This window comes from Ranitomeya variabilis, chromosome 5 (genome assembly GCF_051348905.1).
Source record: "Ranitomeya variabilis isolate aRanVar5 chromosome 5, aRanVar5.hap1, whole genome shotgun sequence".
Taxonomy (NCBI): Eukaryota; Metazoa; Chordata; class Amphibia; order Anura; family Dendrobatidae; genus Ranitomeya; species Ranitomeya variabilis.
The window spans coordinates 690433978-690450870 of NC_135236.1; the positions used below are offsets into that span (position 1 = coordinate 690433978).

General features: G+C 43.0%; 1 protein-coding gene across 4 annotated transcripts in view; it reads right to left on the minus strand.

Annotated features, from left to right (window-relative positions):
* PTPRO (protein tyrosine phosphatase receptor type O) overlaps positions 1-16893 on the minus strand; it is a 555000-nt gene that overhangs the window by 292039 nt on the left and 246068 nt on the right. For all 4 annotated transcript variants that reach the window (XR_013215987.1, XM_077267281.1, XM_077267279.1 and 1 more), the window contains 3 exons: positions 15203-15323; positions 960-1153; positions 713-824 (listed from right to left, as the gene is read on the minus strand). Coding sequence is in view for 3 of the 4 variants with exons in the window: in XM_077267281.1 (XP_077123396.1) it covers positions 713-824; positions 960-1153; positions 15203-15323 (427 nt within the window). In the remaining variant the exon portion in view is untranslated. The remainder of the gene's footprint in view (positions 1-712; positions 825-959; positions 1154-15202; positions 15324-16893) is intronic.

Genomic DNA, 16893 nt, shown 5'->3' on the forward strand with positions numbered 1-16893 from the left:
GACTTTCCTCGCCTGAGCCAGCTTCATATCTCATACCCGGTGTCCACCAGTCAGCTCCATCATATCTGTTACATATATCTATTTATCTGTTTGTCCTGCTGTGACAGCTGCCACGTGTCCGGGGTCTAACTTGAGGTAGCACCTGTGTCCCCCAGGCATTGCATTCTGGTCCTGTTCGAGGGATCTTACTACGGATACCTGGGGCTCACTAGTTACGCCCCCTTCGGAGCCCCCCGGACCGAGGTCCCGAGGTTCCACTCAAAAAATAAAAGACGAATGTGAACTTCATCACCCGTGCCTCCGCTTCCATTCATTACATACATGTCCCGGTCTTGGTCTTGGGTCAGTGTACATAGATCTCCTGGTCTGTGACTTGGTGTCTGTACATATGTCCTGGTCTATGGCTGGAGTCCATGTACAGTATATGCATGCTCTGGTCTGGAGCTCTGGTTGAGATATATATATATATTGACTTTTTTATATATATATATATATATATATATATATATATATATATATATATATATATATATATATATATATACTAGTCCTAATTTGAGGCTCGGGTCAATGTATATATATATCCTAACTTGGGGCTTGGGTCAGTATATATATGTCCTGGCCTGTGGCTTGGGTCCGTGTATACACATGTCCTGGCCTGTGGCTTGGGACAATGTATATACATATCCTGGTCTGTGAGTTGGATACTTGCCTGTTATAAAGCTTAGAGTAGAAGTGTCGCAGCAGCTCTGCTCAGGCTCACCCCATGTTACCATCGTCACCCGAAAGTTATAGTACCATGCCGGCAGTAAGTTGTTGAGCTTCTGAAATAAGAATGTGAGCCATGTTATGATGTGCATGATTTAAGCTCTGTATTGTAGATATAGCACCTAAGTATGCCCTAGTGCGGTACTAAGACTGCATCATATACATTTCCTATATAAAGGTCGGATCATTACCACCGTGGACGTGAGGGAGATGGTAGCTGCGATCTCGTAGTACGGACTCCATTCTGAGCTCATAGTGATGGGATTAAAGTAAAACACTTCCACCAAGTATTTCCGGAAGGAACTGAGATACGGCCGTGTCCAGCTCAAAACCACAGATGAAGGGCCCAGAGAGTAAAGCACCAGGTCCCGGACTCCGAGGGGATCTGCAGAAGGAGAACACAATGCCATGTTAGTGCGGATCGTGCCTGGGCGAGGGAAAAATTCAGCAGTTATATCCATATGTCACAAACTTAGTCATGAACCTGCCGCTCTCTGGCACCCCGTTACCCTGCTCGCCAATAAGGGTATTGACAGAGGATAAGAAAGTGAGTGAAGCTGCTCTAATTGATGTTGAATATTGCGGCATGTGATGTTTACGAGATGTATAAAATACCACCGCTTCCTCATAGGAACATACAGTACAGACTGAAAGTTTGGACACACCTTCTCATTTAAAGATTTTTCTGTATTTTCATGACTATGATAATTGTAAATTCACACTGAAGGCATCAAAACTATGAATTAACACATGTGGAATTATATACTTAACAAAAAAAAGTGTGAAACAACTGAAATTATGTCATATTATATTCTAGGTTCTTCAAAGTAGCCACCTTTTGCTTTGATGACTGCTTTGCACACTCTTGGCATCTCTTGATGAGCTTCAAGAGGTAGTCACCGGGAATGGTCTTCCAACAATCTTGAAGGAGTTCCCAGAGATGCTTGTTGGCCCTTTTGCCTTCACTCTTCAGTCCAGCTCACCCCAAACCATCTCGATTGGGTTCAGGTCTGGTGACGGTGGAAGCCAGATCATCTGGCGTAGCACCCCATCACTCTCCTTCTTGGTCAAATAGCCCTTACACAGCCTGGAGGTGTGTTTGGGGTCATTGTCCTGTTGAAAAATAAATGATGGTCCCACTAAACGCAAACCGGATGGAATATCGTGCCGCTGCAAGATGCTGTGGTAGCCATGCTGGTTCAGTATGCCTTCAATTTTGAATAAATCCCCAACAGTGTCACCAGCAAAGCACCCCCACACCATCACACATCCTCCTCCATGCTTCACAGTGGGAACCAGACATGTAGAGTCCATCCGTTCACCTTTTCTGCGTCGCACAAAGACACGGTGGTTGGAACCAAAGATCTCAAATTTGGACTCATCAGACCAAAGCGCAGATTTCCATTGGTCTAATGTCCATTCCTTGTGTTCTTTAGCCCAAACAAGTCTCTTCTGCTTGTTGCTTGTCCTTAGCAGTGGATTCCTAGCAGCTATTTTACCATGAAGGCCTCTTAACAGTTGTTGTAGAAATGTGTCTGCTGCTAGAACTCTGTGTGGCATTGACCTGGTCTCTAATCTGAGCTGCTGTTAACCTGCGATTTCTGAGGCTGGTGACTCGGATAAACTTATCCTCAGAAGCAGAGGTGACTCTTGGTCTTCCTTTCCTGGGGCAGTCCTCATGTGAGCCAGTTTCTTCGTAGCGCTTGATGGTTTTTGCAACTGCACTTGGGGACACTTTCAAAGTTTTCCCAATTTTTCAGACTGACTGACCTCCATTCCTTAAAGTAATGATGACCACTCATTTTTCTTTACTTAGCTGCTTTTTTCTTGCCATAATACAAATTCTAACAGTCTATTCAGTAGGACTATCAGCTGTGTATCCACCAGACTTCTGCACAACACACCTGATGGTCCCAACCCCATTTATAAGGCAAAAAATCCCACTTATTAAATCTGACAGGGCACACCTGTGAAGTGAAAATCATTTCAGGTGACTACTTCTTGAAGCTCATCAAGAGAATGCCAAGAGTGTGCAAAGCAGTCATCAAAGCAAAAGGTGTGTCAGGACTCTGAACATTTTTTACCTTTTGTGCATTACTGCCCTTTTCCAACATGGCGTCTTTGGTCTCATGTGCACTTGCCTTCCTGCTATAAAACTCCACCCCAGCCTTCAGTCTGTGCTAGATTATTCTGCTTTGCATCCAGCTCCTGATTACTCCCTGGCCTTGCACCTGCACCTGTGAACCTATGTTGGAGATCCTTCCACTCTGCTCTGAGTTCCTGCTGCATACACCTGTGTTCAGTAATCCTCCTTCATCTGCTGCTCGTGTTACTTCCATCTGCATTTGCTGAACATGTAAGCTGTTTCTGCTCTGCAAAACCTGAGACTATTAACCAGGCCTCCCTATTAACCAGGCCTCCCTGGTTGAGCTAAGATATGATTTGAACTGCCTAATAGCATATCTACCTGTGTCTGGACTAAGTCAAGGATCCATTCGTGTCAAGTTTCCTCAAGTATAACTGTGCTTCATAGACTTTCTGTTTGTTTGCATCTACCTCTGAAGTTTCCTATTGACTGCTAAGCTGCGTTTATTATTTGCACCAAGTGTTGTGGACTTGAGTTTCTCTCTGCACCTGTTTGAATCACCGTGTGATAATATAGACTTTACCACTTATAAAACTGTGTCCTGTAGTTGTCTTGTTCCACGCAAAGAGTCTCCTGAATTATCCCCATAATTATTACAGGATAATCTAGCCATAAAAAAAAAGGAGACTGCTGGAACAATGACTGCAGAGAGCAGATTAGAGCAGGTGTTTTCCATAATTAGATCACTGCAGAAAGATGTGAAAGATCTGCAAAAGAAGTTTGGAAGCTTTGAACACAATCAACAAGTGTTTGGACAAACTTTGCAGGACTTAAGCAATCGCATGGCAGCCCAGGAAAACAAACTTGCTGGCATAGAGTCCCAGTATGGACGGCCTTTTCAGGACATAAGCACGCAAATAGCTGCACAAGTGACTTTACCCTCTGGGCAACCACCACCAGCTAGCCCACCTAAGTTGCCCCCATTCAGATTTAATGGTGATCGCGACAAATTTCGTGGCTTTGTGAATCAATGTATGCTATATTTTGATGTGCATGCTGACCGTTTTCCTACTGATAGATCCAAAGTATTGTGTGTAATAATGCTACTGACCTCACAATCGCTCGCCTGGGCGAATCCGATGATTGAGTCTCGTGACCCATGGTTAAATGACTTGGATGATTTCTTGGCCGCTATGGCATTAATGTTTGATGATACTAATCGCCGTGCAACCGCTGAATCTGCTTTGTTGTCTTCACACCAGGCTAAACGTTCTGTTATTGAGTATGCCACTGAATTCAGGAGATTGGCGGTAGATACCAATTGGGACAGTTATGCACAATTGCCTATTTTTAAAAGGGGTCTGTCTAGTATTGTAAAAGATGAACTAGCCCGCTCTGAGTCACCACAAGAGCTAGAGACATTTATACAGCATTGTGTGCGCATAGACATTCGCCTTACTGAGCGTAGGCAGGAGAAATTTGCTGCATATAACCGTATCTCTAACTTTTCCCTTCCTTCCAAAGAGCCTGCAGGTAAAACCTCTCGGGAGGTGGAGGAGGTGCCCATGCAAATTGATTCCGTTCAGAGACGCGAGATCAATGAGCGCCGGGAGCATCGCCCTCGTGAAAGTCTATGTTTCTACTGACCACTTCTTGATCAATTGTCCTAAGTGTCCTAGACGGCCTAACAAGGTGCTAGCAGCAATAGGGGAGTATGACGACTGTGATGATGAATCTAACATCTCTGAATGTAGCCTGCCTTTAAACGCTGTATTCCATTCACTTTCTATGATTTCACCCCCCAAGGAGCTGAAGGAAAAGAACTCTCACTGTTCTCTCCCTATTAAGATCCTGTGTTCAGGAAAGTGGATTTCCAGTTCAGCTACGATTGACTCTGGTGCAGGTGGCAATTTCATGGATATCACATTTGCCAAGGAACATGGTATTAAAATTCAGCAAAGAGCCTCTCCAATTAATATGGAAACAGTGGATGGGTCACCTTTAATCTCTGGGCCTGTGGATCAGGAGACCGTACCCCTTGAAATTTTGTTGGAGCCTAATCATCAGGAGCAACTTTCTTTCTTGCTAATTTTTTCTCCTCATTTTCCTGTGATTTTAGACATTCCTTGGTTGCGTTCTCAGAACCCAATTATCAACTGGGAGACAAAGGAGATTATCTTTCCAACAAGGAGCAACTCAGCGTTAACAGAAGCTGTCCCTGAGTCCACGGCTACGGAACCACATGTACAGGTATCTTCTTTACCTCCAGCATATAAAGAGTTCTCTGACCTTTGTGACAAGAAGAATGCAGATCAACTTCCTCCACACAGGCATTATGACTGTTCCATTGAGTTGCTTCCTGGGGCAGATATTCCTTTTGGTCACGTATACCCTTTGGCGGCACCTGAGCTTCAAGCCTTAAAGGAGTATATTGATGAAAATCTGGCCAAAGGCTTCATACGTCCTTCTTCCTCACCAGCAGGGGCACCCATTTTTTTTGTAAAGAAGAAGGATGGGACCCTGAGACCCTGTGTTGACTATCGGGAACTCAATAAGGTAACCATACGAAACCGTTACCCTTTGCCTCTGATTCCCGAATTACTGGAAAGAGTCCGCCATGCTAACGTGTTCTCTAAGCTGGATCTTCGTGGGGCTTATAATTTGGTGCGTATTCGTCCAGGGGATGAGTGGAAGACAGCATTCAAATGCCGGTATGGACACTTTGAATCTCTTGTGATGCCCTTCGGGCTTTGTAATGCCCCTGCAGCATTTCAACACCTTGTTAATGACATCTTCAGAGATTTGTTGGACCAGTTTGTGGTGATATATTTGGACGATATACTAATCTTTTCTGACTCTATAGGAACATGAAGAACATGTCAAAACTGTTTTAAGACGTCTGAAAGAGAACCAACTGTATATCAAACCGGAGAAATGCGAGTTCCATCGTTCTGAGATACAGTTCTTGGGTTATATCATCTCTCCCCAGGGGCTAAACATGGAATCTGGTAAGATTCAGGCTATCCTTGATTGGCCGGCACCCAAGAACGTTAAGGAGGTCCAACGTTTTATTGGTTTTGCAAATTTCTACAGACGCTTCATTCGAAATTGTTCTGATATTGTCCGTCCCATTACTTCCTTGACAAAGAAGGAAAAGCCCTTTAAGTGGTCATCACAGGCTCAAGAAGCTTTTGATCGGTTGAAGATCTGTTTCACATCAGCACCGCTGTTGATACACCCAGATCCAACACATCCTTTCATTGTGGAGGTGGACGCTTCTGATAATGCTTTGGGGGCTATTCTCTCCCAAAGAACTGGAGAGAAGGGTCTGCTACATCCTTGTGCTTTCTTTTCCCATAGACTAACCCCAGCAGAGAAGAATTACGACGTGGGAGACAAGGAATTGCTGGCTATTATTGCGGCTTTCAAAGAATGGAGGCATCATCTGCAAGGAGCTGCACAACAGATCATAGTGCTAACTGACCATCGCAATCTAGAGTTCCTTAGATCCGCTAGATGTCTTTCTCCTTGTCAGGCTCGTTGGAACTTATTCTTAAATCAATTTAACGTTATCTCGTACCGTCCAGGTTCTCGTAATGGGAAGGCTGATGCTTTATCCCGATTCCATGCTGTGGATTCCGTACCTGGAGCCCCGTCCAAGACCATTCTATCTGATGCCAATTTCATCGGAGTTATCCATGATCATGACTTGTGGAAGGAGTGCAGGGAGGCCTATGAAGGTGATGTATTTCTGGCCAACCCACCTGTGGATATTAATCTTGTCTTTAAGGGTGGCATGTGGTTCAGAGATCGACATATCTGCGTCCTGGAGGTCGTCCGTCTGCAGATCCTCAAGTTGATACATGACTCCAAGTTGGCTGGTCACAGGGGGGTACAGAAGACACAAGAGTTCCTGAGCCTCTTGCGAGGTATGTGCCCGTTACAAGACTCCTCATGTGGCACCTACGGGTCTTCTACAACCATTACCTGTTCCATCCCGCCCTTGGGGGTCTATATCAATGGACTTTATTGTGGAGCTGCCTACATCGAGGGGCATGAATACAATCATGGTGGTAGTTGATCGCCTGACTAAAGCTGCTCATTTTGTTCCGTGCACCGGCCTCCCCTCAGCTAAAGATACAGTGAACTTGGTTATACAGAATGTCTTTCGGTTGCACGGGGTGCCGGATGAGATCATCTCTGACCGTGGAGTACAGTTCACTTCAAGATTCTGGAAGGGGTTTTGCTCTGCACTCAATATTAATGTCTGTCTCTCTTCTGCTTACCATCCCCAGACAAATGGTCAGACTGAGCGTACCAACCAGACGCTGGAACAGTATCTAAGATGCTATGTCATCCATCTCCAGGATGATTGGTTGGAGTTGTTGCCGTTAGCCGAATTTTCATATAATAATTCTCAGAGCGCCTCCACTAAATTTTCACCTTTCTTTGGCAATCTGGGTTATCATCCGTGTATTTTACCTAGGTCTCCAATTAATTCTCCGGTTCCGGCAGTGGAGGAAAGCTGACTGCGATGAGGCAAAATCTGGAGGTTCTGAAGGAATCCCTGACCACAGCTCAAGAACGGTATAAGAGATCGGCTGATAGATTTCGTAAACCTGCACCCATAATAATAATAATAATAATAATAATAATCTTTATTTATATAGCGCCAACCTATTCCGCAGCGCTTTACAGTTTAACAGTTTCAAACACAACAGTCATAGGTAACAATGTTAACAATACAGTAATAAAGCAGAATAAAACAAAATACGATGACCCTGCTCGTGAGAGCTTACAATCTACAGTAAAGGTGGGGAGATACAAAGTACAGGTGTGTATTTACAATGATGTATTTACAATGAGGGTCCGGCCATCTTCAGGGAGTGGGGGGTAGATGGAGATAGTGAATGGGCTACACACACACAAACATAAAATTAGTTTGATTAGGGAACGTGATAGGCTGCTCTGAACAAATGTGTTTTGAGGGAGCGCCTAAAACTATGCAAATTGTGGATGGTTCTAATATCTTGGGGTAGAGCATTCCAGAGGATTGGTGCAGCATGGGAGAAGTCTTGGAGTCGGGAGTGTGAGGTACGGATTAGTGCAGAGGTTAGTCGAAAGTCTTTAAACCAAAAAAATAGGAGCAAAAGATAGAACCTATCACAAACTCATAATGAAAATCAAGCAGACAACTAAACTATTGAAAAAGGAAACCACTTGAAAGAAACATATATGTAAAGAATAAAAAAATATATAAATAAACCAAAAACCAATAATGTTCAAAATATAAATAATTTTATTTAGGAACACCAATCCAATCTGACACAACAAACGTTTAAAAACATATAACAGATCTAAAAACCCAAGGGAACAGAATACCACTCATGATCTAAATATTGCAGTAGTCCAGACGGGAGTGGATTAGGGCGACAGTGAGAGTTTTTGTTGTCTCCATGGTGAGCAAAGGGCGGATTCTAGAGATGTTCTTTAGGTGTAAGCGGGCAAGAGATTGTATGTGGGAGGTGAAGGACAGATCGGAGTCAAACATAACACCCAGACAGCGCGCCTGCTGCCGGGGTGTTATTATGGTGCCACCCACGGAGAGGGAAATGCCAGATTTAGGGAGGTTAGTAGAAGGCGGGAGCAGAAGAAGTTCAGTTTTGGAGAGGTTGAGTTTCAGGTAGAGAGCGGACATTATGTCAGAGACTGCGGACAGACAGTCAGTGGCGTTCTGTAGTACAGCGGGGGTAAGGTCAGGGGATGACGTGTATAGTTGTGTGTCATCAGCATAAAGATGGTACTGAAAGCCAAATCTGCTGATGGTCTGTCCAATTGGGGCCGTGTAGTGGAGAGTTATCAAGATTACAGGTTAATCCCTTGGGGTGCGTGTATTCAGGACACGGCCATTTACCAGGTATTAACCTGTAATCTTGATAACTCTCCCAGGCTCTCTTTGCACATTATGCGATAGCGTTCCTTGCTTTTTTTGCACATTTGGCAGCATTATATTGGCTGATTTTCGGCCTTAACACTATGCACTTTTTGTATGCTATTTCTTTGGCACAGAATTGTGAGCACTATTGCACTTTTTTGCTATAAGCAACCCCATTTTATTTGATATTACAGGGTATTTCATTTGGGATTTTTATATATGAATTTTTTAGCACATTTTGCACTTTAATTTCTCTTTCACATACAAGCAGTGAGATTTAGGGAGTACAAGTGTAATTGGCCGGCATAATATATGCTATAATCTTTGTCCTGTATTTAAATATTAATTTTAACTAATATAATATTTTAATCTGTTATTGTCAGAATATATTGAATAAAACATTATTTTTAAACATAGTCCCTTGTTCTGGTGCTCTCTGGTATCCGTATATAGGTGTCTGGGTTGTTGTCTCTAAGAGTGTCATTGTAGTGAAGTACAGCCAGATCAGGACAGGAAATAGAAGAGATTGTGGACAATGATGAGTGTAAGGAGTCTGAAAGTGTATGAGGGTTAATGGCTTGTAGATTTCTGACTGAATGGTAGGTAGGAGGGTGCTGGGGTGGGCGAGGAGTTGTGAGTGTGAAGGAGAGAATGTTGTGGTCAGAGAGGGGAAGTGGTGAGTTATCTAGGTAAGAGATTGAACAGAGCCGGGCAAAGACCAGGTCCAGGGTGTTACCGTCTTTGTGTGTTTCAGAGGTTGAGAGCTGTGAGAGGCCTAGGGAAGTGGTTAGTGATAGAAGCTGGGATGCAGATGTGGAAGTGGGGCTGTTAATGGGAATGTTGAAGTCTCCCAGGATAAGGGTTGGTAGTTCTGAGGACATGAAGTGCGGCAGCCAGGCTGAGAAGTGGTCCAGGAAGTGGGTGGGTGAGCCTGGGGGCCGGTATATGACCGCTACTCTGAGGGAGAGGGGACAGAAGAGCCTGATGGTGTGGACCTCAAAAGAAGGGAATGAAAGTGAAGAAACTGGGGGTATAACCTGGAACGTGCATTGGGGGGACAAGAGTATGCCGACTCCACCACCAGGTCTGTTAGTGGGTCTTGGGGAATGGGAGAATTGTAAGCCACCATGGGAAATGGCAGCAGGGGAGACAGTGTCAGAGTCCTGGATCCAGGTTTCAGTGAGGGCCAATAGATTCAGAGAGTTGTTCAGAAAGTAGTTGTGCAGGAAAGGGAGCTTGTTACATACAGACCGTGGATTCCAAAGGGCACAATTGAAAGGGAGAGATGAGGGGGTGCAAGTAATATTAATAAGGTTAGTATGGTTTTGATATGAGGTAGTGTAGCGGTTGAGGGATGGGGGACCGGGGTTAGGGGATATGTCCCTTGAAATCAGTAGGAGTAACAAGATAAAAAGCAAGTAGTTTTTTGAAATGTTTGAAGTTTTTTTGTGCAGTGTGTTTGTGTAAGATGGGTTGATGTTTTTCAGGAAGGTGAGAAGTGCATGGGAGCTGTACATGGGAGCTGTACACCCATGTTCAAGGTAGGAGATTCCGTGTGGTTAGCAACTAAGAATCTGAAGTTAAATGTTCCTTCACAAAAACTTGGACAGAAACTCATTGGCCCTTTCAAGATCAACGGTATTGTGAGCTCTGTGGCCTGCCGGCTGAAGCTACCTAGGACAATGAAGGTACACCCAGTTTTTCATGTATCTTTACTAAAGCCTGTATCTCCTAATACCTTCCAGGGACGTGTTGTGCCACCTCCGCAGCCTGTGGTGATTGATGGGCAAGAACAATTCGTGGTGGAGGAAATGACTGATTCCAGGATTCGCAGGAATTGGTTCCAATATCTGATAAGATGGCAGGGATATCCCCCTGAGGAAGACTCTTGGGAACCTGTGGAAAACATCAATGCCCAACAGAAGATTTCTCGTTTTCATCAGAGATTCCCTTAGAAACCAGGTCAAGGATCGTCCTGAGGCCGCTTCTAAGGAGGGAGTAATGTCAGGACTCTGAACATTTTTTACCTTTTGTGCATTACTGCCCTTTTCCAACATGGCGTCTTTGGTCTCATGTGCACTTGTCTTCCTGCTATAAAACTCCACCCCAGCCTTCAGTCTGTGCTAGATTATTCTGCTTTGCATCCAGCTCCTGACCTCTGATTACTCCCTGGCCTTGCACCTGCACCTGCTCCTGTGAACCTGTGTTGGAGATCCTGCCCTCTGCTCTGAGTTCTTGCTGCATACACCAGTGTTCAGTAATCCTCCTTCATCTGCTGCTTGTGTTACTTCCATCTGCATTTGCTGGACATGTAAGCTGTTTCTGCTCTGCAAAACCTGAGACTATTAACCAGGCCTCCCTGGTTGAGCTAAGTTTTGATTTGAACTGCCTAAGTCAAGGATCCATTCGTGTCAAGTTTCCTCAAGTATAACTGTGCTTCATAGACTTTCTGTTTGTTTGCATCTACCTCTGAAGTTTCCTATTGACTGCTAAGCTGCGTTTATTATTTGCACCAAGTGTTGTGGACTTGAGTTTCTCTCTGCACCTGCTTGAATCACCGTGTGATAATATAGACTTTACCACTTATAAAACTGTGTCCTGTTGTCTTGTTCCACGCAAAGAGTCTCCTGAATTATCCCCTATAATTATTACAAGGTGGCTACTTTGAAGAACCTAGAATATAAGACATAATTTCAGTTGTTTCACACTTTTTTGTTAAGTATATAATTTCACATGTGATAATTCATAGTTTTGATGCCTTCATTGTGAATGTACAATTGTCATAGTCATGAAAATACAGAAAAATCTTTAAATGAGAAGGTGTGTCCAAACTTTTGCTCTGTTACTGTATGTATGTATATATATATATATATATATATATATATATACATACAGTATATATACACATACACACACACATATATACAGGTGCTCCTCACTAAATTAGTATTTAATTAAAAAGTGAATATATTTCAGTTCTTCAATACAAAAAGTGAAACTCATATATTATATGGAGTCATTACAAACAGAGTGATCTGTTTCAAGTGTTTATTTCTGTTAATGTTGATGATTATTGCTTACAGCCAATGGAAATCCAAATGTCATTATCTCAGTAAATTAGAATAATTAACTAAAACACCTACAAAGGCTTCCAAAGCATTCGCAAAGGTCCCTTAGTCTGTTTCAGTAGCTCCACAATCATCTGGATGACTTTTAAAATCATTTTTCAAGCTGGTGTTATAAAGTATATTCTAATTTACTGAGATACTGACGTTTGAGTTTTCATTGGCTGTACGCTATAATCATCAACATCAACAGAAATAAACACTCTGTTTGTAATGACTCTTTATTATATAGGAGTTTCACTTTTTGTATTGAAGAACTGAAATAAATTAACTTTTTGATGATATTCTAATTTTGCGAGAAGCACCTGTATATATAGACTTATACACACACACGCACACACACATCCTCACTGAGGTGGCTGGCCTTGGCGCTGCGATTCCCCAAGAGATAGCTTCATCATGTTAGTTGCTGATAGAGCTTTTTAATGAACCTGGATGTTTAGGTCCAGATTTTTAGGAACGACAAGAAGAGCTGAGTGGGACTGGTCATTCCCCTATCTGCATTCCATTTTTTTATTGGGACTATTTAAGGCAGCTGAGCTGTCTCAGATCTGTCCTTGTGATTCTGGTGAATCACAACTAGAGACACAAGTGATTGGATAATATTTTTGTCTGAGTGGAACAGGTCTGATAAATCTATCTGCGGCATAAGAACTGTTTTGTTTTGGTTTCTTTTGACCATGGTACCATGAAACTGACATTTTTGTGTTGCGAGCGGTTACTGTTTTCTGTAAATTTAACCCATTAACGACCGCCGATACGCCTTTTAACAGCGGCAGTGGAAAAAGTGTATAGCGCCCCCCCAGAGTAGGATTTTCTCCGGGTTCTTGGCTGCTGGGGGGTAGCCGAGACCCCAGAGAACATGATTCAGGTTGGTTTTTACCAACCCCTGGGTTGCAATTGCCATTATTAACCGTATAACTGTGGCCGCAAAAAAAGCGCGATTTGCCATTTAATTTCTCTGTCCTCTGATGTGATCGCACATCAAAGGGCAGAAAAATAGGGTCACCGATACTTACCAGTATCTCCCGGTGTTCCTGGGGCCTCCTGCTTCCCCCCACGGCTGCTGGCATCTTCTTCCGGTAAGAAAATTGCAGGCGCATGCGCAGTGTGCCCGCCGAGATCTACCGGTCGGCACTCAGCAAAATAGGAAGATTTTTACTATTGGTTAATTTTGGTCACTGTGATAGACCCTATCACAGTGATCAAAATAAAAAAAATAGTAAATAAACTCCTCCTTTTTCACCCCCTTAGTTAGAGAAAAATAGTAAAATAAAGAAAATGTATTTATTTCCATTTTCCAATTAGGGTTAGAGTTGGCCTAAAGTGAGTTGGGCTAAAGTTAGGGTTAGGGTTGGGGCTAAAGTTAGCGTTAAGGTTGAGGTGAAAGTTAGGGTTAGGGTTGGGATTAGGGTTGGGATTAGGGTTAGGGTTGGGATTAGGGTTAGGGTCGAGATTAGGGTTAGGGTTGGGATTAGGGTTAGGGGTGTATTGGGGTTAGGGTTGGGATTAGGGTTGGGGGTGTGTTGGGGTTAGGGTTGGAGTTAGAATTGGGAAGTTTACATGGTTTGGGAACATCAGGGGGTCTCCAAAAGCAACAAGGCGCCACCATTGATTCCATCTAATTTTGCATTAAAAAGGTCAAATGGTGCTCCCTCCCTTCTGAGCTCTGCCATGCGCCTAAAGAGTGGTTTACCCCCACATATGGGGCATCAGCATACTCAGGACAAATTGGACAACACCTTTTGTGGTACAATTTCTTCTGTTACCAATCTGAAAATAAAAAATTGTAGGCTTAAAAATCATTATTGCGGAAAAAAAATTATTTTTATTTTCATAGCTCAGCCTTATAAACATCCGTGAAGCACTTGGGTGCTGAAAGTGCTCACCACACATCTAGATAAGCTCCTTGGGGGATCTAGTTTCCAAAATGGGGTCACTTGTGGGGAGATTCTACTGTTTAGACACATCAAGGACTCTGCAAATGCAACATGACGCCCGCAGACTATTCTATCAAAGTCTGCATTCCAAAACATCACTACTTCCCTTCCGAGCCCTGACATGTGCCCAAACAGTGGTCCCCCCACATATTGGGTATTGGCGTACTCAGGACAAACTGGACAACAACGTTTGTTTTTTGTGGAAAAAAATATTTTTTTATTTTCACGGCTCTGCATTATAAACGTCTGTGAAGCACTTGGGGGTTCAAAGTTCACACAACACAACTAGGTAAGTTCCTTGGAGGGTTTAGTTTACTAAATGGGGTCACTTGTGGGGGGTTTCTACTGTTTAGGCACATCACGGGCTCTGCAAATGCAACATGAAGCTCTGCGGTGCGCCCAAACAGTGGTTTACCCCCACATATGGGGTATCAGCGAATTCAGGAGAAATTGCACAACAAATTTTGTGTTTCATTTTCTCTTTTTACTCTTGTGAAAATAAAAAAATTGGTTCTAAAGTAAAATTTTTGTAAAAAAAAATGTTAAATGTTAATTTTTTCCTTCCACATTGTTTCAGTTCCTGTGAGGCACGTAAAGGTTAATAAACTTCTTGAATGTGGTTTTGAGCACCTTGAGGGGTGTAGTTTTTAGAATGGTGTCAAGTTTGGGTATTTTCTGTCATGTGTACCCCTTAAAGTGACTTTATATGTGAGATGGTCCCTAAAAAAAATGGGTTTGTAAATTTTGTTGTAAAAATGAGAAAACGCTGGTCAACTTTCAACCCTCATAACTTCCTAACAAAAAAAATTTGTTTCCAAAATTGTGCTGATGTAAAGTAGACCTGTGGGAAATGTTGTTTATCTATTTTGTGTGACATATCTCTCTGATTTAAGGGCATAAAAATTAAAAGTTTAAAATTTGCAAAATTGTAAAAATTTTCGTCATATTTCCGTTTTTCATAAATAAAGGCAAGGAATATCGAAGAATTTTTACCACTAACATGAAGTACAATATGTCACAAAGAAACAGTCTCAGAATCAGCGGGATCTGTTAAAGCGTTCCAGAGTTATAACCTCATAAAATGACAGTGGTCAGAATTGTAAACATTGGCTGAGTAATTAAGCTGCAAATTAGCTCCGTCACTAAGGGGTTAATAAAGTGCTCACTGTTTTGATACAAGAACTTGGTGCCGGTGAACATCCCAAGTGTCTACCAGGGAGCTGCACCCCTACATTACGTACATATAATAAACCCTAACTGGTAACATATACACATAGATTGCATGCTGTATATACTGTATGTTACCAGCAATTTACTACACAGTCATTTTACACCGTCTGTTTGTTACCTATTGAGAACAGAACAGCATCAGATGGGGGTCCGATCATTGGAGATCTCTGCAGGTAGACAAGCACTCTGTACTGCGCACCGGGGACCAGCTGCTTTATGATACTGCTGGAAATATTCACCTGTAATACAATACAGTGCAAATAGTATATATCAGTATTGATAGTGTATAACACAAAGTCATCAGATGAATGCCCTGCACCAAAGTCTAAGTTTAATCCTATCCTATGTGGTACTGGCTGCTGTGTATCTAGTCCTGTTTTCTGATCCTCAAAAGTAGGATTTTCTGAAGGACTACCTGTGCCACGGGACACGCCAGAGAGACGGGGGGTGGGGGGGTGGGGTGGGATTAGGCAAGTGAATGCTGCTAAAGAATTGGTGTAACAAGGAGGATTCTGGATTCCTGGAGAAATGGACAAACTTCTCTGTTGGCATCAGGCTCTAAGATAGGGAATGGGAGGGTACAGCTGTGCTGATGGGAAGATTGTCCAGAAAGAAAAGTGTTTAACCTGGGGATTCAGGACGTGGAGGTGCTTACTGTACAGGAGAACATAGTGTAGATAGTTACCTGGGACTGGGGAGATAACTACTGTACAGGAGAACATAGTGTAGATAGTGATCTGGGACTGAGGAGATAACTACTGTACAGGAGAACATAGTGTAGATAGTTACCTGGGACTGGGGAGATAACTACTGTACAGGAGAACATAGTGTAGATAGTGATCTGGGACTGGGGAGACAACTACTGTACAGGAGAACATAGTGTAGATAGTGATCTGGGACTGGGGAGACAACTACTGTACAGGAGAACATAGTGTAGATAGTTACCTGGGACTGGGGAGATAACTACTGTACAGGAGAACATAGTGTAGATAGTGATCTGGGACTGAGGAGATAACTACTGTACAGGAGAACATAGTGTAGATAGTTACCTGGGACTGGGGAGATAACTACTGTACAGGAGAACATAGTGTAGATAGTGATCTGGGACTGGGGAGACAACTACTGTACAGGAGAACATAGTGTAGATAGTGATCTGGGACTGAGGAGATAACTACTGTACAGGAGAACATAGTGTAGATAGTTACCTGGGACTGGGGAGATAACTACTGTACAGGAGAACATAGTGTAGATAGCGATCTGGGACTGGGGAGATAACTACTGTACAGAACATAGTGTAGATAGTGATCTGGGACTGAGGAGATAACTACTGTACAGGAGAACATAGTGTAGATAGTGACCTGGGACTGAGGAGATAACTACTGTACAGGAGAGCATAGTGTAGATAGTGATCTGGGACTAGGGAGTGTAACTACTGTACAGGAGAACATAGTGTAGATAGTGATCTGGGACTGAGGAGATAACTACTGTACAGGAGAACATAGTGTAGATAGTGACCTGGGACTGGGGAGATAACTACTGTACAGGAGAACATAGTGTAGATAGTGACCTGGGACTGAGGAGATAACTACTGTACAGGAGAACATAGTGTAGATAGTGATCTGGGACTGGGGAGATAACTACTGTACAGGAGAACATAGTGTAGATAGTGACCTGGGACTGAGGAGATAACTACTGTACAGGAGAGCATAGTGTAGATAGTGATCTGGGACTAGGGAGTGTAACTACTGTACAGGAGAACATAGTGTAGATAGCGATCTGGGACTGAGGAGGTAACTACTGTACAGGAGA